Source organism: Gymnodraco acuticeps, unplaced genomic scaffold, assembly GCF_902827175.1.
Source record: "Gymnodraco acuticeps unplaced genomic scaffold, fGymAcu1.1, whole genome shotgun sequence".
NCBI lineage: Eukaryota > Metazoa > Chordata > Actinopteri > Perciformes > Bathydraconidae > Gymnodraco > Gymnodraco acuticeps.
The window spans coordinates 161,998-185,740 of record NW_022992177.1 but is presented as its reverse complement, the minus strand read 5'-3'; the positions used below and the strand labels follow the sequence as shown (position 1 = coordinate 185,740).

The 23,743-nt window shown below is 39.3% G+C and overlaps 1 protein-coding gene across 2 annotated transcripts; it reads left to right on the top strand.

Moving 5' to 3' along the window:
- The first annotated feature begins 367 nt into the window (after nucleotides 1-367).
- Nucleotides 368-23,743, top strand: LOC117538964 (solute carrier organic anion transporter family member 1C1-like). 2 transcript variants are annotated; one of them, XM_034204978.1, is made up of 15 exons: nucleotides 368-504; nucleotides 3,527-3,666; nucleotides 15,768-15,909; nucleotides 16,706-16,838; nucleotides 17,063-17,184; nucleotides 17,484-17,630; nucleotides 19,062-19,160; nucleotides 19,845-20,093; nucleotides 20,447-20,611; nucleotides 21,203-21,398; nucleotides 21,648-21,813; nucleotides 22,031-22,215; nucleotides 22,535-22,599; nucleotides 22,916-23,033; nucleotides 23,313-23,538. In XM_034204978.1, the coding sequence occupies exons 2-15, from the start codon at nucleotides 3,571-3,573 to the stop codon at nucleotides 23,536-23,538; spliced, it is 2,109 nt and encodes a 702-aa protein (XP_034060869.1). In that variant the 5' UTR covers nucleotides 368-504; nucleotides 3,527-3,570. The 2 variants fall into 2 exon arrangements, with proteins under 2 accessions (XP_034060869.1, XP_034060870.1); XM_034204979.1 differs by lacking the exon at nucleotides 368-504 and having other exon boundaries at nucleotides 3,571-3,666; nucleotides 23,313-23,743.

Sequence of the window (23,743 nt, the reverse complement as noted above, 5' to 3'; positions counted from 1 at the left end):
GAAGCTGCTGTGTAGCTCCGTAGTTAAAGCAGGCACGCCATATCCACATCACTGCGTGACCGTGGGTTCGAATCCTGAGCGTGGCATACCATTTCAGGCTGTATATTGAAAAATAAAAAAGGTGTTTGTCAGAATTTGTTTTATAATTATCTGTTGACGGTTTCCTTGCAGATGTTTTGGAATAAGATTTATTGGCTTAAATTGTATTAGAGCCAAGTGAGAATGTGGGACATGTAAATTGTGCTCGCAGCTCTGTTTAGCATCACGTGCCTCGCTGTGAACACGCTGCTCAGTCTGGCTCTCCCTCCCTGTCGCTTCCTCCCAGAAACACACTGTTCTCCTCTGCAGAGGAGCATGTAGTGCAGTATGAGCAGGTGACTCGGTCAGACTGTGTGCCGGTGAAGGCTTTTGTGACTGAACAGGATTATTCTGCCTCAATGTGTAGACCGATTTTAAAATAGGAAGTTTAAGACGCCTTGAGGGGAAAGGGTTTGTCCGAGTTGGGTAAGTATCATGATGTTCTTTTTAGTGAATACTCTGTCACTGACAATTACGCATATTGTTCACTTGACAGTTTACGTGTTTGTTTACAAAACTGCAGTTAAGTGAAGTTGCTGCGATATGGTTTGAGATGATTTAAAAATGCATGTGATAGTGATAGACAGGAACTATCCGGGATCAGGTGTGTTTGAGGGCACCTGCTTTTTATGCGCATTTTCATTTGTGCATTAGAACAAATGGTTAACTCAAAAAACTAAAACTTAAAAAATAGATACAATAAATAAAAAACGTTCAACGCTTGACTGATGTTGAAAAGTTTGTTTATCAATAACACAAAAATGCGATAAAATACTTTTAAAACTGCGTCCAATTATTTATGACGTCCGCCACCAAAAAACATGTGATTTAAACGTCACTGAAGGGACAACAATTGGCGGCAGACGTCAAAGCAATGTCAAAGTCAATTCAATTGCTATGCTTTATTGGAGTGATTACTTTTTCAAAATAACAACATGGACAAAATGTAAGCTTTAATCCAACATTTAATTTATTTTTTGTTGAGTACATTTAACACATATACATCAAACTTCACATTATAATAGTCTTTTCCAGTCGAAAACAACTAAAACCTAAACAATATTTCTTGCAAATCAAGTTATTGTATGTATTTTACATAATGGGACAGAGGCTTAAGGATATCCTGGTACTTTTTGCCTAGTGCATTTGACATATAGGGATACAAAGTATTTTTTCTTGCCTTCTAAATAGTTAGGGTTAGGGTTATGGTAGTTTGGGTATGAAAACACACTGTCTATTTGATAAACTTTTAATATGTTTGACACTTCTCAATATGTCATGTTGTTGCATCTTCCTGAAGAAAAGGGCCGACTGACTGCTCATCTTAACCGCTACAGACAGTGCACACAGCTGAGAAACAGCAGGGGCTTTGCATTATCTACAGATGCTTATCTAACTCAATATGCATTGACTAATTGACCTGAGTGCAGGGCCGTCCCTCCCTACAGGCCGATCATGCAGACTGTGTGAGGCCTCACCTTGCGGAGGGGGCCTCATCTTGAGGAGGGTGCCTCAACTGTGCCAAAGATGCGGCGCACCTATGTGCTTATGTGGTGCAATTAGTGTGGTGCGGCACGGTTTCCGCCGCTGCAAGGCTCCACTAGCACCCACCACCCCACCCCCCGTCGTTGTCGTCGTCGACGCTCGAGAAACAGAGGGCCTCATCATATAACTTTGCGTGGGGCCTCATGTTGGCCAGGGACGGCCCTGCCTGAGTGCATGTGGTATCACCCATAATGCAACGTTTACAACCTGTTTCTTGGTGTAGGCCTCATAGTTAAAGGTGGGGTAGTTAATTTTGGAGAAACCAGCTTGAGTGCGCTATTTGAAAATACACAGCCGGAACAAATCTGCCACTTCCTTACAGAGCCCCTCCTCCAACACCCACGAATGTGCACATAACCAATGAGGGCACGAGATAAGTTTGTGCACAGATGGAAGGCTGACAGGCAGGTAGGTAACAAAAAGTGTATCTCAAGCTGGTTTCTCAAACTTACCTACCCCACCTCAAAGTTAACATCATAGTGAATTTGCCAGTAATCTAAGTATTTATCAGTGGGTTTCACTGAGTTACGCCCATGTAGTGTACTAAGGCCTTTTATGCACCTCTTTGATTTTATATGCAGGATTATGCTTAACAGCAGCCAAGCTCTAAAGGTTTACTGGTTAACACATTTTATATTAAGCGCTTTGAGCACCAGGAAAAGCGCTATATAAATAACATGTAGTATTATTATTATTATTATTATTATTATTATTATTATATTTACAGTAGGGCACTAGACAGTACATTTGATTATTTCATGAGTTTAACAAAAAAAAACATTTCATGACCAGACCCGGGAGTGTTTTGAAGAAACAGGGAGTTTAAGATTGAACTATACAGTAGCTGCTCATGGAAATGGTAGGTATGTATTTTCTCCAGTTTGAACACAATGATCAAATAAGTGTCATTATTATATGCAAAATATTACCTCCTATGTGGACATGAATAGGTTATGACTCTCCAGGAAGGCAGTTTAATGGTGCACACATTAGATTATGTAGCTGTCTGGGAGATACAATCTTCAAAACACTATTTTGACTGTTGTTCTGAAATACTTGCCTCACAGTCTCCGCATGTGGTATGCAGGTCTTGGTTAGATGAGTATGAAATACTTTATGTCAGCAGCTGCCTTTCTTTCATGCACAGTTCAAAGCCATGTTGTGGTTTGGTGGAGGGATCCATAGGGACTTTTCTTGTCACTGAATAAACACCCTGGCTTTTAGACAGTGTCACAGCACTGATCTCTCTTGTATACACATCTCTTCACATTTCATAGTGAAAACACATACACTTTTAACATGGTGATCCCTCTATCTTTCTCAACACATGGCAAGTTCAGCAGAACTTCGGAAGGAAAACGTCTCGTTGATCAAAGCCCCGAAGCTCATTGCACATTTTTCTGTCACTCATTACTTTTTTTTCAATTATCTTTCTCAACCCTCACTATATCTCATAATCTCTTAGTATCATTATAGCTATTAAGGCAAGATTATACTAGCAATTAGAGGAAAGAATGTTTTTGTGAAAATACAGTTTGCTCCCCGGTATGAAAAATACCATTTACTGTATTTAATGAGCTTCATATTGGCTTGTTAAGGCTTGTTTTTAATTCCCGGAAGATTCTAGAGTATGCCATCTATTACATTTGATATGAATACAGTCATACTGTACTGTAAATTATATGCCATGACATGTACTTAAACATCAGTGGCATTTGTGTTTTAGAAGTGTTTTTATTCTGGAGGTTAAGAACATGTAATGCTCTGCTCATCTTGTTTGGACTTGCATCAAGGATATTTCCATCTATATCGAAAACTAAAAAACTGTTATTAATGAAAATAATAATTTGGGTTGATGAAAATGAGCTTGACATATTTTTTAAATCTAAATGTGATCCAACAGGTGTGAGTAAAGACAGCCATAGTGAAGTAAAGAAGGAGGCTGCCATGAAGAAAATGGACAACACGGCCGCAGGCAGCTGGACTCCTGATGACAACCCCACCCCCCCCACAGTGAAGAACTCCTGCCACCCCAACCTGAAGGTACTGTCATTTTTGTAAAATATAATAAAATAACTAGCTCTGCCCTGACAAGCCCTTCTGAATTTATAAAACAACCTCTACTGAAGTCAGACGCATGTTTTGAATTTGGGTTTTGTTGTACTTCAGTTAGTCAACAATTTGGCATATTATAAATGGCTTTCCTAATACTAAATTAGTACAAAATATGGCGTTAAAACAAATTACATTTTCATAAAGACAGCACAGGACTACCACAATTATAAGAAGGTTTTTTATTTAGATCTTTCTTCGAAATAACTCAATGTCAAATGTATTGTTTTTTACCGTGCACACATCTGATATTTAAAGTGGCAGAGAGGGGCAAAAACTCACCGCACAGCTGGCTAATTCGGGCCGGATTATATACTCGAGAACTGTGTGAGAACATGTATGAAGTGTTTCAGCCTCAAAGGACAGAGAGCAAGCCTGTCATTTGACTAGCCTAGAGGGGGGTCACACAAATACCACTCCTATGATCGAGATCACATGTATGTCAGAGAGACGCAGTGTACATACAGTATGAAGTGTATACATATCTTAAAGCTATAGATGTCATTTAAAGAGCCTTGAAACTTTAGGTTCCTTTTTCGTGTTTTGATTCAAATTCATGAATGTTTGAACACCTACTTAAAGTTTGAGTAACGGGTGCTGCATGTTCCTGGTGAAGCCTAGCTGGTGTCCATGAGAGGTGTTGAGTGGATCTGCTCTCGGTTCCCTTTGGAGCGGGTATTAAGTCCCTGTGAGAAATTCCTTGGACAAAGTGTTTTGCTCCAGTAAAAGAGGTCAGAATAAAGGGTCTGTACGTCTTTATTGGATTAGTAGGAGCACTGGACAATCATTAGAAAGCTGCTTAGTGAAATACTTGTGCAACAATAACAAGGAATTTCAGTCATGCTGCCTTTTTGTGGGGTTTCCTTCCGTATGGGGTAATCCTACAATAAACCTAACTGAGGTGCTTTTGATATTACATGCACTCCTAAAGATGACTGTTGTGTCTGCTTGTAGCACATAAACGCTGCCAATTTATGTTTGTAAAGCCCCCGTTAGGATTGTATTTCATTCTAACATGAGCAATTTGTTAGATGGAGAGAATGACATAGTATTTTATTTATTTATTTTATGTTTGAACCTTGAGGCATTCTGAGTTTTTAAAAAGTAAAACATTTTAATGAACTTTAAATATTTGGTTAATAATATCAGAAATAAATTACACCTATATCACCACAAGACTGTTGATAAATATGATATTTTTTGTTCCAAAATATACAGGATTTGGTGCAAACCATATTTAATAAGAGAAAAACAGTGTAACAAAGGTAAACATTACCGTAGCAGAGTGGTGTCCATAGCAACAATGAGGCAACAAATGAATGACAATTTAAAAAAACAGTATGTTTTAAGAAGACATCTTGAAGGATGTTCCCTGTTGTACAATACCATTCCCCGTGTCAATAAGTGGAGACAATTTCTTGAGATGTTGCCATCAGGTAAAATGCCGACACCATGGCCGTATCTAATTTCTGGGATTTCCCCTCCTCGACTCCTCGGTCCTCCGGTAGTGACCCGGAAATTAATTTCAGCGCGCCATGTTGAAGGACATCTAATTTCTTTAAATGCACTTCGAGGGCCGAGGATCGAGCGTCGAGGAGGCTCTCTGGAGGAGCTATAATCGAGGATACACTGATGGGTCCTCCATTGCTCCTCCGTGGATGCATTTCCGGCGCACGGTCGGAATTATCTCAGCCAATGACAGCTCTGCATGCATCCCCTGGATATTATTTTATTAACTGTTTTCATCGCGAAGCAATGTTTACAGAGAGAACAGCTGTGAGGTCCGTGCAGAAAGCAGAGCAGTGTGTATAATATATATCACTCAGTATAACAGGCCTACTCTCTTTATTTGCTTTAGTTTAGTAGATATCTACAAACAAAGAGTCAATATTTTTCTAAAACCATTTAGTGCTTCACATAATAAAATACACAACGGCTGTAGCCTGATTATATGCTTTAGGAGCTGTAGGTGTGTGTGGTTTAGGTGTGTGTGGTACAGTGTGTGCGTAGATGCAGTGGACAGACAGGTCTTAGTTGGTTTGGTGTCCTCTGCTTACTTTTAATACTTGTAAATAAAACTTTTGGCCCGTAATTTATTTTCCTCATTGTAGCGACCAGAGGGGGGGGGGGGGATATATCCAGTCTCTGATAGTGTTAGGTTATTATGAGAGTGCTCTCATACTTGTTTGACTCTGAAATTGTATATATATATATGTATATAAATATATACATATATATAGTGTGTGTGTGTGTGTGTGGGTGTGTGTGTGTGTCCGCATCTGTAGCCTGTTATTGTCTCATTATACCGCACTGTGAATGAATTAAAAGTAAATATATAAGTCATCATGAACACATCTGTCCATCAGACAGAGGGCTGCTGTGCCTCCTGTCGTCATTAATGGACGTCTCTTTAATATGACCGCTCAGAGCAGGCCCGGTTCCAGAACAAAATGACTCGGGTGCATCTGAGATTAGAGAGGGTGCAGTGGTAAAGTGCTATTTTTATAAGTGGGGAGTGGACCTACAGTAACACCCTCTAGGGGGGTCCTCACCTCCTCTAAGGGGGTCCGGGGGCATGCCCTCCCGGGATTTTTTTTTTTTTTTTAAATATTGAAGTTAAAAGCATCAATCTGGTGCACTTTGAGAGCAAAATGAAAAGATCTGTGGATACATCTCTCAACACCCATATGAAACAGAACTGTAAACAGATTTACTTTTTCTTTATGGATATTTTACAAATCACTCCCCTTTTAAGACCGAAATGTCTACAGGCATAGAAGAAGATGGCATATTTTTTACATGAATATTCCAGCCAATCTCTGTATTGAAACCATGAGCTGCAAAATGAACGCCTTACCCCACTGTACAGGCGAGTTGAGTACTTTTTTAAATATACCTGGGCAGGCTCTGTTTTGCCGAGGTCCTCTGGCACTTGCGGGCCGCCGAGGGGTGGCGGTGTTTGGGGCAACGAAGACGGCTGCTCTGCCTCCGTGGGCGAGGCGGGCAAAGCCGGAGAGTCGGGCGTTAGTGTCCACGACAGTGAGGTAATGTCCCCATGATCTGAACTGTTATTACCTGCAGTAGATGCAGTGTTACTGCTGGCGTTAAGGGCTGGTTGTTTTAACCATTTTCTGATGTCCATCATTGACTGCTGTGTAAGCACCTTGCAGATGACGAACGCGCAGGGGCACAGGTCACGCGCACCTGACATAATAACGTTACTTAGGCGACCGTTTAAATTGACCAAATAAATGCAGCAGACAATGTTATTTAACCACAATTACAATTTATTTTATTTCAACTATATTCTTCTTCTTCTTTTTATTATTATTATTATTATTAGTACTACTATTATTATTGTTATTATATATGTAATATTTTTCACTTTTAATATATAGATTTCTTTTCACTTTAAAAAAAAAATGTCACTTTTAATTTTTCAAATGAGGGTGCATAACGACTCAACTGAGGGTGCAATACACCCTTATGCACCCCCGTAGAACCGGGCCTGGCTCAGAGGAGTTCTCATTTTTCTAACCGCCTGCTGCTGGACTAAGACACGAGGATAGGAGTCGAGGATAGGAGTCGAGGAGGGGAAATCCCAGAAATGAGATACGGCCCATCATGGTAGTGTAAGCCTTTAGAGCCCAAAGTCAACATCATGAATGTGTGCTTGTGCTTCAGACTTCCTGCAGTAGCATTGTATCCACTGTGGTTTGAATCATAATTATGCACTTGACATTAGAGGGAAGCCTGCTCTTACATTGAGAGGCTTATTATTCAGCTGCAAACCACCCAGGTTGTTGCCATAGCTACCTCATCACGCAGAGACCCCACTGTTTTTTAAAGGGACAGTTCACCCCAAATGGGGACTGTCTACGACACTATAAATAAATAAACTAAACTAAACTAAATCAGAAATACATATTTTTCTTATTACCTGGTGTGCTATTTATCTACAGCTGCCACAGGAAGTGTGCATTTTCTCATGGACAATAGCTAATGCTCCCTAGTTCACAGGTAATTTGGTATACAAAAAATGGTTCCTTCTTTAATCTGCACACAAGAACAATTGAAGATTAGGTCATGTTTGCTGGAAAGAGACACTTTGTTTGTTTTTTTGCATCTCTTTGACCAATATCTTCCACAAAAAAAAACAATCTGTATTGATTATCAGCACTACTCCTAAAATGAATCATGTGTTTTTTTGATTGGGTTAACTTCTCGCTCAGCTGTATTGTGATTGCCGTGCTCTGGGTAATAGTTCACATGACCTAAAGTTTGAATGTTTTGCCAAGATATAAGATCCAAGCTGTGTCCCAAAACCACAGTATGACTGCTGCAGAATTTCGGGTCATTGGGATTTTAATAAGCAGGCTGGTTTTTGAGCCACTGTATTAATCCTGGTTTAAGCTTTCAAGTTAATTTAGTGTGAATGCTGATTGCTGACACAGCATTCCAACTATCTGTTATGCTACGCACAAAATTCTTTATTATTCCGTCGGGTTATTTTGCGCTGCTTCTTCTCCCACATTGAACATCGCAGAAACTCCGTTCAAACATCAAAACGTTCAGCTCGGTCGGGAATCAATGGCTATTACTTTTATCATTCATAACTTTCATAATTCCAGAGATACATCCCATAAGAGGCCTTCTTCAGATTTTAGAGTGCGTGATGTCACAGCTAGAGTGGAGGATAGTTTTAATTTTGACTTCATATTTTCTTTTAAACCTGCCATAATTCCCAAACCCTACATTCCTGAGACATAATTTTTCATGACAAACGTAGGAAAACATCTCGTAACTTGAAAGATTAAAAAAAATTAAGCAAAAAAAATTAAACAAAATGCCTCTTGAAGTGACAAAAACGCATTAAAAGCCATTGTAAATTCAGCCTCACCTTTCCCCACCACAGCAGCCGCACCTTTAGTTAATCTGCCAAAAAAGCCACATTATTCACCCGAAAGTACACAAAAAGTACACTTCAGATGCTCAAGTTTCTTGACATGCTTCACGCTTTGAAATTTCACCGATATCTGTTACGGTTCTTCAACAAAACGTTCACATGTAACAGGTTTATCTCTCATTCAGAACAATGAAAATGCTTTCCTCTCACTAATCACCATGGAAACCTTTGATCTCTGGACACGTCGTTAGCTTAAATATAAACACCTGTGTCATGGAACACGATGATGTCATAACTCCAACTGACATAATTAGAGCAGCAGACTAATGACGTGGTCACTGGAGTTTAACAGACTGTCTCAGCCTATTATTTTCCGTCTGATGGAGACTTCATACTGACTTCAACATGTTCCACATATTTTCAGTGTTGGGCAAGTTACTTTAAGTTAAAAGTAACTAGTAATAGTTATAGTTACTGCTCTCAAAAAAGTAACTAGTTACTTTATTAGTTACTAAATTATAAAAGTAACTAGTAACAAGTTACTTTACTTTAAAAATAATAACAAATAATTTGTGTTGTTCTGTGGCACATTAAGAGAAAAGACAACTCCCCATCATTGTAGCAATTATCATTATGAAATGTAGTGGAACAATAAAACACAAAAGATATGTTTAGACATTTTGACAGGCATCTTTATGGTAGCCTCAACAATCAAGTTCTAAGTAGTGCACTTGTAGTGCAATATGAAATAAAAACAACTACACTATGTTGGCAGCGTAACAATTAAACAAGAACTACACTCTTTTGGCAGTAACAATTAAATAAATAATAAACTATCAGACTAACACTGAAGACACACAAACTATTTTCAGCCTCACAAAAACAAACTAACAGTGAAATAATTGACCTTACATCTGGCCATTTAGCATAAACAAAAATCAATAATGGTGGATAAACTTAAGAAGAGGTGCTTTCAGCCTTATAAGTAATCTCCAAGTTGTACATGCGCTGCTGCTCTCGCTGATACTTGCATCTGCCATTGTGTGTGTGTGTGTGTGTGTGTGTGTGTGTGTGTGTGTGTGTGTGTGTGTGTGTGTGTGTGTGTGTGTGTGTGTGTGTGTGTGTGTGTGTGTGTGTGTGTGTGTGTGTGTGTGTGTGTGTGTGTGTGTGTGTGTGTGTGTGTGTGTGTGTGTGTGTGTGTGTGTGTGGTGGTGGTGGTGGTGGTGGTGGTGGTGGTGGGTAGTGGGCGTTGCCGTGTATGTGTGTGTGTTAGCAAGTGTTTGTGTGTCTGTGTATTTTCTCCATAAGGCAAGACCCGCCCAACTCTGACTCTGAGTGGCTTACCCTGAAATGTTACCCCGCGTTAACCAATCATCACTCCTCTCTGGTCACTTTCACTTTTCCATGGTACTGTGAGAGGACATCACTGTATTCGCCTGTAAATTACATCCGCAGGGAGATTCGGTTCAGTTGGATCACATCATGTAACGCAGTAACGCACCCATTTAAATCACAGTAACTATAACGGCGTTACTGAATGGGAATAGGTAACTAGTAACCGCAAAAGGTAGTTGCGTTACAGTAACGCGTTAGTCCCAACACTGCATATTTTAGACATTATTGGTGACTTATGCTTTTAGTTCTAAAGTTTTCAATTCAAATATTTCCTGCTGCTTTTTCATGCATTTAGACTTTTATTTTCTTGTTCTTATTTCACATTCAAGTCCCCTCTATTCATGAAGCCATTTAAAGTAGGCTACCCAGCCACACCACTTATACGTGCGACTGTTGCTATGTCAGTTAATCTTTCAAATACAAGGTTGCTTGTTTGATTCAAGCTCTTGTAGTCAATATGTCAAGGTATTTATCCCTAACATTTTATCAGCTAACTAATGACACACACTCAGAGGACCTTTATAAACGTTTTAAGTATTGCACATCTTTAAACATGACTCTTATAAATCACTTTTAAAACCAGCGATGCACTACAGTGTCAGCTTTTCTAAAATAGAAACTTCAATGTTCACAACTTTCTAAATGATTCTACTTTTCAATGACCTACAAATAATCATAATAATAATCCCATTTTCAATCTTCCAACTGTTCATATTTTTTGGTCAATTAACAAACCTGTTACAAATGTGTTGTTCAACAAATTTGAGCCTTTGCCACATTTATTTATATATCACCATGGAAACCTTTGATCTCTGGACACGTCGTTAGCTCAAATATAAACACCTGTGTCATGGAACACGATGATGTCATAACTCCAACTGACATGCTCAGATAAGCAGACTTCAGATAATGGTTAATGGTCCTGCCCCCAACAGCTCTACGTCAATTATGGGGTGTCATCATATTTCCATTCACCATAAAACACGATGTCGCTGTAACTCCAATGGACACGGTCCGATTGTCCCCCAAACTTCGCTTGTATATCACCGGTCCAGCCCTCAACAGCTCTACGTCAATTGTGGGGTTTCATCATATGCCGTTTCCATGGAAACGCATCCCTCGCCATAAAAGACGATGTCGCTATAACTCCTATGAAAATGTTCAAAAAGTGCTCAAACTTCACCTGTGTGCTAACAGTCCAGCCGTGAAGACATCTACGGGACAGTTTTGAGATTTCTTCAAATGTCGTTGCCATGGCAACACAATGCTCGCCATGAAACACGGTTTTCTCATAACTTCAGTGAAAATGCTCCAAATGGCCCAAAACTTCACATGTTTGGTAACGATGCAGCCATCAACGCATCTAAGCGTATTATGGGATGTCATCAAATGCCGTTGGCATGGCGACAGATCATTTACCATCAAGTTAGTTCAAAAGTTTGCAGTTCAAATATTCTGCTGCTTTTCCAAGCCTTTTTACTTTATTTTCTTCTCTCATCACACATTCAAGCCCCCAGTGTTCATGTATAATTTCAATCTAAATTCTTCACTTTCTTCTTACATATTACATTTCAGCATAGCAGTTTAGCGTCAGCTTTTCAGCATAAAGCATTCCCACTAGCAATTTCTTCAGCAATTGCATTCTCTAGTTACTCATGTTGTTCAGGATCTAAGTAGCTACATTATATTTGGTATACCCACATAACTTCACAATCTACTATTTCATTGGTGCTTACACTTAAAAGACCCGCATTGTACTCTTTTTCAAAAATAAGATATATACAAAAGATGTCTCCGAAGTGTTTGGCTTGAAATACCAAACAGATCATGTATTATAGTAGTGGCGAGCCGTGACTTTTATACCTAGGCCCTCTGACCCCCACCCCCATTCCCTCGGAGAAAAAAAGAAGAGTTATTACGTCACAGCGTATACTTCAGCGGAATATCAAAACAGCGGCCCGGGGTGCTTAACGTCTCAATGCCTCTACCACACAAAACAACACCATTTATATAAACACCTATCATGACAGGGCACCCACAGCCAAGTAACAATTACAAATGAATTAAGTCGGCACGGCAGCCCATATTGAAAATGACTTAGACCTACCTTTGATGATCAAATCACTTAAATCACAAAGTCCATCCTCCTGTCCTTTTGGATGAAGTACTCTGAACTCCAGTTTATCATTGTAACTCAATCTTGAAAATGACTCGGTTAATAATTTCGCATCGATGTCATCACTATCACTGAAGTGAGCCATCATGAACAAACTTATGCTAATCATAAATATATCGATCATACATCTATCGATTAGATTTATGATTCGAAAATAATAAAAGTAGGGTACATATGTGGCAGGGCTCAATGCTAACTTTTTTAAGTTTTGGTTGCCAAAACTGAAAATATAGTGGCCATTTTTAGTCACCTTATATTTTAAATAATGAAGATACTATGCAGTTATACATCAACTTAATAATGAAAATGTGACACAAAAGAATGTTCAAATGCTTTACAATAAGTAATTAACACAATTATTTGAAACTTAAGTGGTAGGAAACGTGTCCACCCTCAATTGCTGGTATGCAAAATACCAGCAATTGAGGGTGGACAACCAGAGCTGTTGTCATGTTCTTCACAGATCCCTCACAAATGAATTGAGCAAGTCACTAGTTTCTTGGTCATCCATTGTCTCCCTTTCAAATGTGGGTTTTCTTGACCTTTGTGCTGACCCCCACCATAGATCCATTGGCCCTTCAGCATTGAAGTCTTGGATTGGCCAGACTAATACATTTCTAATGTTAAATAAATGAAAACCATTCATAGTTAAGAATTAGATATTAATTATGGATGCTGTAAATTACCTATAATATGTCTAACTATATTTAACATGTGTTACCTTTTTATAGAAGTGATTATATTTGTATGCCATTGTATGGTAAAGTTTCGTTTTGCACTTTTATTTTGGTAGTAATAAGATCGGGACTCTTATTTTGAATGAACTTTTACCGGAAGTGAATGCACAACGCACGCAGCAGAATGTACATATATATTTCGCCTCCCAAGACTTTACACATGTCCTCTTTGCTTTTCGTTCAGGTTCTTGATCTTTATCAGTTGAATCATTTTGAACATTCATTTGAGATGTTGACGGGTTGGCCGAACCTTTTACCCCACAGTCAAACAACTTAATTTGCTTCGCCATTTTTTGTAAAACAAACACACGGCGCACCGCGCACGCGAGTAAATGTGCATCGCTTTCTGGCTCCGTAATCACACCAATGCACGTGCAACTTAAGTATATCAGGTTCCGACTGGTCACAACAATAATTAAATATCACTCTTAATACAACAAATAATTAACATTTATCTATTTTGGGGTGCACATTTAGCGGTTTGCTGTCCTTATTTATGTATGTTAAAAACTGGTTGCCACCATAGACTATATATAAAGGTTGCCACTGAAGTGGCCAAGAAGTGGTTGACATTTTGTCTGAATGGTTGCCAATGGCAACCTGGCACCCGTTACTGTCGAGCCCTGTGTGGATATTATCTTGCTGAACACAACGTGCATTTATCTAACAGGTTCGTTTTCCACAGACCTTATTTCGAGCTATTTTCCAAAATCCTATGGAGAAATCCCATTGCTTTTGTATCGAGGGAACCCGAACGCAGCTTACTTCCGGGTTTTAGGATGCGTCATTGCACCACTTTATACACATGTATAAACCTCACAGCGGGCGGACCTTGTCCGCGAAAATAAAGCCCACCCATTTAGAGGGAAGATATGATTGGTCAATTGTACTGCATTTGACATTACTCTCTCATTGAGTTACTATAGCGGGCCCTCTGTGAATGTAGAGAGGGACCAACAAGCTCTCCCGTCTTCACAGTACGGCGCTGGGCCCGTCCACACAGCGGCGTTGGAAGATGCCCATAGAGTGGCGAAGTCCCTCCCCTTCCGGTGGACCTCCATGGGACCTTATTTCGAAAAAATTATGTATTGAAGTCAATTGACAGAGAAAGATTATCTTTCGATCCCGTTTGAATTGTGCCACGAATTACACATAGGCCTATGATGTTTGTCAATTTAAAAGATAATTTTGCAAATCAAAAAAAAAATGTGTCGTAAAACTGTGAAGTAACACATTTGTTTGTGTGAAATGCTCAATGAACTACATCTCTGGTCTCGCAGAACAACACACGTCACCAAGATGGCCGTCACTACTGTCTTGTCAACAAAACTATTGTCTACCCTCACTATCACCACAATGAAACACGTCCAGAAACATGATGACATCACAAAGTGGCCAAAATCAGATCAGCTCATTTTCAGACCGATTTTGATATAAATGGATCAGGAAAAAAGAGATAATCTTTTTTGTTGAAACTTTCCGAATCTCTTAACGCAGAGGGAACACATATGTATAAAAGACATGGAAAAAGTGGATTTTGCATAATAGGTGACCTTAAAAGCCATCCCCTGGAAACACAACATCTGTTTTCAGTGTTTTGTGAAAGGCACCAAACCGGTTTGGACCATAAATGCTCATCAATGTTGATGTCTTAAAATTCATCTGTGAATTGTAATATAACAACACCATGTCAAAACGATGTGATGTGTGAATTCATAGTTGCCTCTAAACGACATTCAGTTAACTAAGAAAGGTGGTTTGTATAGGGTTGTGCTACTCCTTAGAGCTCAGGCTATTTTCATCCCTGAGAGTGCAGGCTATGGTTTCCTCTCACCTGTTTCCAATTATGCTTCATGTCAGTCGGGCTGTCGGCTCATAGTGCAGTGGATGAATCTGTGTCCTAGTGGGGTTGGCTTCTCTAATCCTCCCTTTGTTACTGACTGTCAGTGTCCTTAGCAGTGGCGGCTGGTGGAAATTATTTTAGGTGGGGCTATTGTAATGGTGAATAAACCACACAGGGAACATTTTGAGTAATGACCCCTTAAATTATGACTTCTGGTGATGTTAGAGATATGAGAAGACTGATCAATACCTCCATAATCTTCAGTGTGGTTAGCTATGAATCTTCCAAAACTTCCAAATACCTTGTCCTGGACATAGTTTCTACAGTAAAAACTGTGCAACAGTACAGTAGGCCCACGACAAACTGCAGAACACCGGTTCTTTGGAAACACTCAAATGATTGAATTCCCATTTAAAATCAGGAGACTAAATACGAACATTATATGCAGACACAGACGTGGTTCGACGACGCTGATTGGTTGAAATTATGTTTCGGAGGCATAGTTTACAGATAGCAACAGTCAGCTGCTAGTGGCTGCTGCTGCACTGGTTGAGGGCTCCTCTCTTACCCCTAGATTCCACCGGGTCCGTCTGCGGCGTGTTACGGCTGCGGTGCGTTACGGCTGCGGTGCGTTACGGCTGCGCCGCGGTTTTGTATTATTTGTATTGGTTTTTCAGTTGAATTATACTTAAAGTTCAGGGTAATCAACTGTTAAAAACATACTGTTCACATTTTTTTTGGAGATATACGTTCTATCCCTTCATTGTTTTTTCATGTCTTTATATTCTCTTTTCAGTTCACCTTCCTTTTTTGTTTACCTTTCCACTGTTGCGCTGAGATGTTTAGGCTACAGGGTTTACAATAATGTAATATAACAGGAAAAACATACAATTTCAAATTTAAATGTAGTCATAAGTCATTCAGGGCCACAGTGTTTGACACATTGTTGTGTTTCCTCTTTCTGTATCTCTCTAGAGGTTCCTTGCTTCCTTGTCCTTCGCTTACTTTGCCAAGGCTTTATCTGGCAGCTACATGAAGAGCACAATTACACAACTAGAAAGAAGATTTGACATCCCCAGTTATCTGATCGGAATCATAGACGGGAGCTTTGAAGTAGGTGAGTATCTCAATTCGTTATTGCAAATGTGTCTCTCTATTTACTGGCTAAATAGTTTTGGAGCATTAAGATGCTAATGCAAATAAACCAAGAATAAGTACTTGCATGCCTGAGAGCACTAAAGCATCCGCACAACGCCCCCTGAGCTTTGAATACACACAATGGTTGTGTACCTAGTTGACTCTTAATGAGCCAGAAACCCTTTGAAGGGTAGAACATTTAATGTAGGCTGGAAACTGAGGAATTTTGTGATGGTTGGTTCAAATGCACAACAGACTGGGGACTAGACTTCAAATACTGCCTGTTTATGCTCTAGATAAATACGTTTATTCACACTGGCTTTGATCAAAACCTATACAGTTCTCTGGTAGGTCTGGTACTGATACTGTAAATTATAGACACCCATTTAGCAGTGGTATGTAGACGCACAAAAAAGCATTAATGTGCCCACCTTGGAGGTATAATTAGCTGCGGACTGTTTACTAATATGCCCTTGGTTCAATCAAGGTGAATGTCTGGTATGGTTATCTAAATAAATATAAATTAATATCCCTTGTTTTGAAATCTCTTGAAGATAGCGTTAGCTATCGATTAAGCTGCGATTAAGCCGTGATTAAGCTGCGGTTCGGCAGCTTAATCAGAACAATACACAGGGTTCACAAGAGGTTTTAATCATCAACTTGTATCATTTAGATAATTTATTCTGTATTTTCTCTCTGAAGAATACTATACTAGTATACATTTTTTCAACATTGACTCACCTCTGTCTTCTTTACTGATCATCTCAACCTTGTAGGGAATTTGTTGGTCATTGCCTTTGTGAGTTATTTTGGTGCCAAACTTCACCGGCCCAAGATCATAGCAATTGGTTGTGTGTTGATGTCCTTTGGGACCTTCTTGATCGCCATGCCCCATTTCCTCATTGGCCGGTAAGATAAATGTCAAATCTGTATGCATGCATTGTAGCTCACAAACTTCTCCCATGTACAGTATTTATTTCATTTAAGTATTCAAGCACCACAAAGCCAATGTATTGACTGTAATGCATTTTTAAAATGATGTTTGTATTTGTGCTTCACTATGTAAGTATCTAACGATACCTGATGCTTTCTCCCTTCCCTTGTTAACAGTCACATTGGTATTTTTTACACAGCTATAAGATCGAAACATCAGTTAGATGGTCAGTGAATTCAACCAATAACCTCTCTCCATGTCCAGCAAGCTCACCTGAGTCCACCAGGGCAGGTGACAGTCCCTCGTTACTGAACTCTAGAGGTAAGATTAGGCTGCTTAGTAAAAAAACAAAAAAAACACAAAAATGTGTCCATTCACAATTTGGGAATATTGGCAAATTCTTTCTTTCTACTTTACTCTGACTCTCCTAGAGTTTTGTCATTGAGATATGATGCACCAAAACCAGATTTCTCATCATGGTTGATAATATGAATTAACAAAAAAACGAAGTAATATAGAAGAGAATGCATACATTCAATTAATTGTCAGTTTTTGACCATTTTCAAGAGGGTTTGACTTCTCAATACTTAATCCACTTCAAATGTCTTTTTGAACTGCAGGCTGTGAGCGAGAGTCCAGTGTTTCAATGTGGATTTATGTGCTTCTGGGAAATATCCTGCGGGGAATTGGAGAGACTCCAGTACAGCCTTTGGGAATCTCCTATATTGATGATTACGCACAAACAGAGAATGCTGCCCTCTATATTGGTAATGCACCTTACTCATTTGCTATGTTAGTAGCTTCACGTGGTATCATTAATAAAGGTCACTTCATTATCATTGCCGTTCCTTCAATAAGTGGATTTCCATTATATGTGTATTATAAGTGTTATGGAAATAATTGTCATAGACGCCAAGATGTGACATACAGGACAAACCTTGATGTCTGTTTACCTTCTTTAAGGACACAGGCTGCTTAGCCAATAATGTTATTGTTCCCATTCTGTGACCGGTCAATACTGGGTTACAGATGGTCTGTGTTGTGGGTACACTGGGACACTTCCTTCTCTGTATTTGTGGACTCCAAGGTGAAATCTTCGAGGTCATAAGTGTCCGACGCAAGTAGCTCCGTGTTCCCACACTGTTTAGGCTATCTCCTCAAATATGTTGTTTACTCTCTGCGAAACCAGTTAGATGGGCTGGCAAGAGAGAGGCTCTCCAGAATTGACGTGGCAACTCTACCGTGAAGTCAGAACCTCTGACTCTTGGACTTGTGATGTGAATCCTCCGGCCGTTAACTCCAAATAAACCACCAGTGTTTGACATCAAAGCTACTGCTCCTACCGTGTCTCCTTCCTGAGTCGGTGACTCCCACTGCATAGCTACACAGAAGTTTCCTCTACAATAAGAACATAGGATGTACTACTAGGATGAATTGGGATTTTTTTTATTTAACCTTTATTTAACCAGATGAAAACATTGAGACAAAATCTCATTTACAATGCTGACCTGGCCAAGAAGGCAGCAACGGCACACGTTCTTACACATAACACAGACATATAAAATACAGAAAACACAACTAAGTAAACAAGAAGACGAAAAGCAGTCACTAGTCACTACATTGTGCATATTTGGGTACACTACTTATTACTGCAAGAGCAGCTTGTGATAAGGACCTCAGACAACTTCAATTAAAAACACGCTATTGGGACAAGTGCCCTCAGTTTGAGGCTTGATTGAAGGTAATTCCAAGACCAAGGACCATAATAAAAAAGACTCCTTTTTCCAGCCTCAGTCCGCACAGCAGGTACCTGGACCCGTATCCAGGCACTGGATCTGAGGTTGTAAGAGTCACAAACTGGAACAAATCTGGCACAAATATACAGTTGAAGCTTACCTAAAATGGCTTTATACAATAATAAAATCCAATGCTGCATCCTACGCATACTAAGTGAGGACCATCCAGTTAGGCTATACAGTACAGTGTGCAATGATGAGTCCTATAGGGGGATAAAATGACTACATGTTTAATGCATAGTGTACATACTTTTGCTAAAAGAAAACAGACTTGGATTGATTGTATTCAAAAAGGGAATGTATTACAGTACAAATACAGAATAAAAATTAAGCATAGGATGTTATGTGTGTAGGTGCTAGATGTGGATAAATGAAAATATATTTCTTTGTTGTATATTCTAGGATGTGTCCAAACCATATCAATTATCGGTCCTGTCTTTGGGTATCTGCTGGGGTCTCTGTGTGCCAAGATCTATGTTGACATTGGCTATGTTGACTTGGGTAAGTAATCTGACTGATAACCATGACTGATGCAATGACAATGTTAAGATTTGTAAACTGTTGTTGTGGATTATCATTTGTTCACGCTGCAGAAATGCACTCACACTTCTCTGTTAAGAATTGGATTGAGAAATAGGTTGCTGTACATGGGGATGCTAGAGCTGTGCCAGACACAACACACCTGCCAAGTGGAAATTATTTAGAGCAGAGTAAATCCTGTCATACAGTTAATTCTGACTGGGAAACGCATTAAAGCTGTTGTAAACACAATTAGATCAGAAATCTTTATTAATCCCCAATACGGAAAATATTTTGGTTCCAAATCAACTCATACATACAATAATACATTTACAGTTAATAACAAATACATGGACACAATGAAAAAATGGCAGTTAAAGTCAGGTAACATCACCTGCTGTTTAGAAATGTTGACTTTGAACATTATAAGTGTATGTAAGGCATTTTAAAAATGTATACATTCTGCTTTTTAAATATATAATATATGTAAAATAATAATAATAAAACAGGACTAAAATTCATGTCGCAATAAAGTCCCATGACATATTTCCATTTCAGTCCTGAAGTATTAAAAAGGAGTAGGCAGGCAGGAGTGCGGCTGACACGCATAAAGCAAACTACATTTCATGATGAACATATGTGCTAACAGGAGTCTTGTCTTTTCAGAGACGCTGACCATTACCCCTGGTGATGCCCGCTGGGTGGGTGCATGGTGGCTGGGCTACCTTATCGCTGGGACCATCACCCTCATGTCTGCAGTTCCTTTCTGGTTCCTGCCTAAATCACTGCCCATGCCCGTGGATAAACACGATAGCAGCTGCACCCCCGAGCAAACCAGGTTTATCAAAGATTCCCCAACCATGGAGCACAAGTTCAGACCTGAGGAGCCGGCTAATCTACACCAGATGGCCAAAGGTATGATTATAGTCACACCAAGTTAAAATGATGTACATTTTGAATGTGAGTAGTGGCATCATAATCTGTATGCAGTCTGGTAAATCTTAAAGGTTGTCGAAAAAAGTGCTATCACGAGTCCCTCTTTCTACTATGCAAGCTGATTTTTTCTTTTCTTCCTATGAATTTTCTATTTTCCTTATACCCATTAACAAAATACTATTCAAATAAACTTACAGTCTGTTATTTTCAACATATTGTAATTAAATATATAACATGTAAATTATTAAAAGGTTTAGAAAAGCATCAAAAATCTTAGCTGTAAGTAAATCAAAGCCTATTTTTAAGTGGTTTCCATAAACTTCCCCACACAGAATTTGTGCCCACATTGAAGAGCCTCCTTGGAAATCCTGTGTATGTCACTTTTTTATGCGTGACCATCATTCAGTTCAACTCTCTCATCGGGATGGTCACCTACAAACCCAAATACATCGAGCAACACTACGGCCAGTCAGCATCAAAAGCCAATTTCCTCATGGGTAAGCAGACTGTTTATTACCAATGTTTAAAAAGATGTTTTGTCTGTCCGTCTGGTCATTTCATCTTGGTAGATGGGCCTGTGTTGCTTCACTGTAAGACAAGTATTTAAGGAATGCAAAGAAATGAGAGCTGTATGATTATCATAATGGTTTCATGAGCCAGTGTTTGATGCATTTTGTATGTGCTGACTCCCACATCCCTCTCAAGTAAACACTGCAGCTTCTAAATGACAGCCAGGTTTAATGAAACCATTGGACATTGTGTACTTCCGTTTATTGGCATTCATTTAAAAAAACACTTTTTTCTTAATAAGACTCATTAATTAGTCAACCCACATAACAGCATAAGTAAAGTTAGACGAGTAGAAATGCATTTTTTTTCCTCCAATATCTAAAGTCATTTTCATGTTTCATGCCATGACTTCAATACACTTTGCATTATATATGAATGAGACTACTACTATCATATGAATAAGTGCTCTGACTTTGATTTCTTTTAGGGAGCAATGTTGCTGCCTGGTACTGCTAGTTCATGTTATATCCTCCTCCTCTGTTCCTTTAAGAATCTATTATATTCTGTGGTTTGTGTAGGCATGATTAACATCCCGGCTGTGGCCCTTGGGATGTTCTCTGGAGGGGTTGTCATGAAGAAGTACAAGCTGGGTATCATGGGAGCAGCTAAATTTGCCTTTGGGACCTCCCTGCTGGGTTTCTTCCTGTCGCTCTTCTTCTTCGCCATGGGCTGTGAGAACTCCAAGGTGGCAGGCGTCACAGTCTCATATACCGGGTACAGTATGTGAAGTCTGGATACACTTCCTCATGTCTTAGTGGAATATGTAACATCAGAGGAAGGAGCTACAGTGGGTTTGAGTTTGGGGAAATTCTAAAATGATTCAGTACAGCCAAAACTCTCTTTCGTGTTTTGTTGCCTTTCTTTGCCTTTATTTTCATACTCCTTGTTGTAGCTTCATATTTGATGAATTTTTCACATGAGCTGTCAATAATATATGCATGTTCTTCATGTTGTCCCATGCAGAGTCGAAGGCTTGTCTTATCAGGAACAGTCTCTTTTCTCCGAATGTAATTCGGGCTGCTTGTGCTCCAGAAGGGATTGGGATCCAGTGTGCGGAGAGAACGGGATCACCTACGTGTCCCCTTGTTTGGCCGGATGCTCCTCGTCCACTGGCTCCGGCAAATATACGGTTGGACATCCACCACTGATTTCATGTCACATCCAGATTTCCCAGTATAATTTATTAACAAATTGAGCTCAATATTTTGGCTTAATTGCAACATTTTATTCATCTCATACCCATTTTCCCTGATGCCTACGGATTAACAAATGACATTTCAGATGTATTTGCGCTACTTTTCCCTTAAAAGTGTGTCATCTATCATTCATTAACTTTTCTTGTTTAGGTGTTTGCGAATTGCAGTTGTGTAGCACTGCCTGACACCCAACAAGTCAACCTGACGGCCTCTCTGGGACAGTGTCCACGCAGTGACAGCTGTGACAAAGTCTTTCCTTACTTCCTGGCCCTGTCAGTCCTCAGCTCCTTCATCATCTCTCTGGGAGGAACACCAGGCTTCATGCTGCTCGTCAGGTTCGTCTTCAAACCCCTTGTGGAATCATTAGACTCAATCCACATACAGCAATACGTTGGAGAAACACCTCATCTTGTCTTTCTTACATCTCCAATTGATTGAAACTTGAATACGATACAGTCTCTGTCAATGGAGATATTTCACAAATAAAATGAAAAGTCAGGAATTAGAAGTTTGCATGAAAGCATTTTGTAATGCTATTTCTTAGCGTTTTTTTATGTCTTCTCATAAAAAAAGTGTACCTCATTGTTCTTATTGAAGTGTTATAAGGTATACAAGTTGAGTTTCCTTTTAACCGCCTCATTATTGTCTCTATAGGTGTATTAGGCCTGAGCTGAAATGCTTTGCTCTTGGAATCCACTCGTTGGCCACTCGTACCTTCGGTGAGAAGCTTTTTGGTATTCTGTACATTACTGTCTGTGCAAATGTCAAATAAACAGAAATCTCCTAAGAGCTGACATTCAGAAGCAGATGGACTAATGTGTGTGTATAGAAACAAAATATTTTAAAGATCATTTTCTGTCACCAAGTGTTTTAGGCACATATTTTCCATTAAAAAGCTTTATATTAACCCTTATTATAACCAATACAATAAGTATGTTTAGTCATTTTATAATGTCACAAATGATATCTCACTTCGAAGCAACCCTTTATGTGTTCTTTGTTTGAAGTAACAACATATTTTGAATTTCAAAACAGCTGGAATACCTGCCCCGATATACTTTGGAGCCATAATCGACACAACCTGCCTCAAATGGGGGAATAAGATGTGTGGAGGAAGAGGAGCGTGCAGAATATATAACACCTCAGCTTACAGGTACATTTATTAGTAGAACTTTATTCAAACGCTTTATGGAATATCCAATCGAATATCTTGTACAGAGATCACTTTCAAACAAGACAAAACATCTATGACCAAGGCAGCTGTCCTGTTAGGCTGCAATGCTTATTTAAAAAGTATTAGATAGATGAAATATAAGGTGTTATTGTTGCTATTGTTAATACCCTTACCACTAGTGATTCAAAAATAATAGTTTAACCCATATTTTGCCAATTGCTGATTGTCCTCTTGCTGTATTGCTTCCTTTTTTTGCAGGACACTGTACCTGGGCCTGACTCTGGGCTTACGGACAGCCTCCTTCTTCCTATGTTATCCAGGCTTTGCTCTACTTAAAAGACACATTAAGATGGAGGAGAAAAATGCTCTGACCAATGGCAGTGCAGAGTTGGAGTCTTTAAGAAAAGAGGAGAACAGCTCCAAACACTGTGAGCAGTTTATACCGGCCTCGGACTGCATTCCTGACCGAGAGACTCGCTTGTGATGAACAGAGGAAAACACTCTTTTCATAGCACACAGAGTATATATTTGTACAGGATTTGTTAGACAATGAGTCATCTTAAGAATGTAATTGTGCTGTATTTTTATGTTGGTCCTCGTTTTTTTGATTAAACTTGATAACATAGATTTTTGGATTCATGATGTATTATGGTGCCTGAATAAGTTAAACGCTGTCATGTGACTTGTGG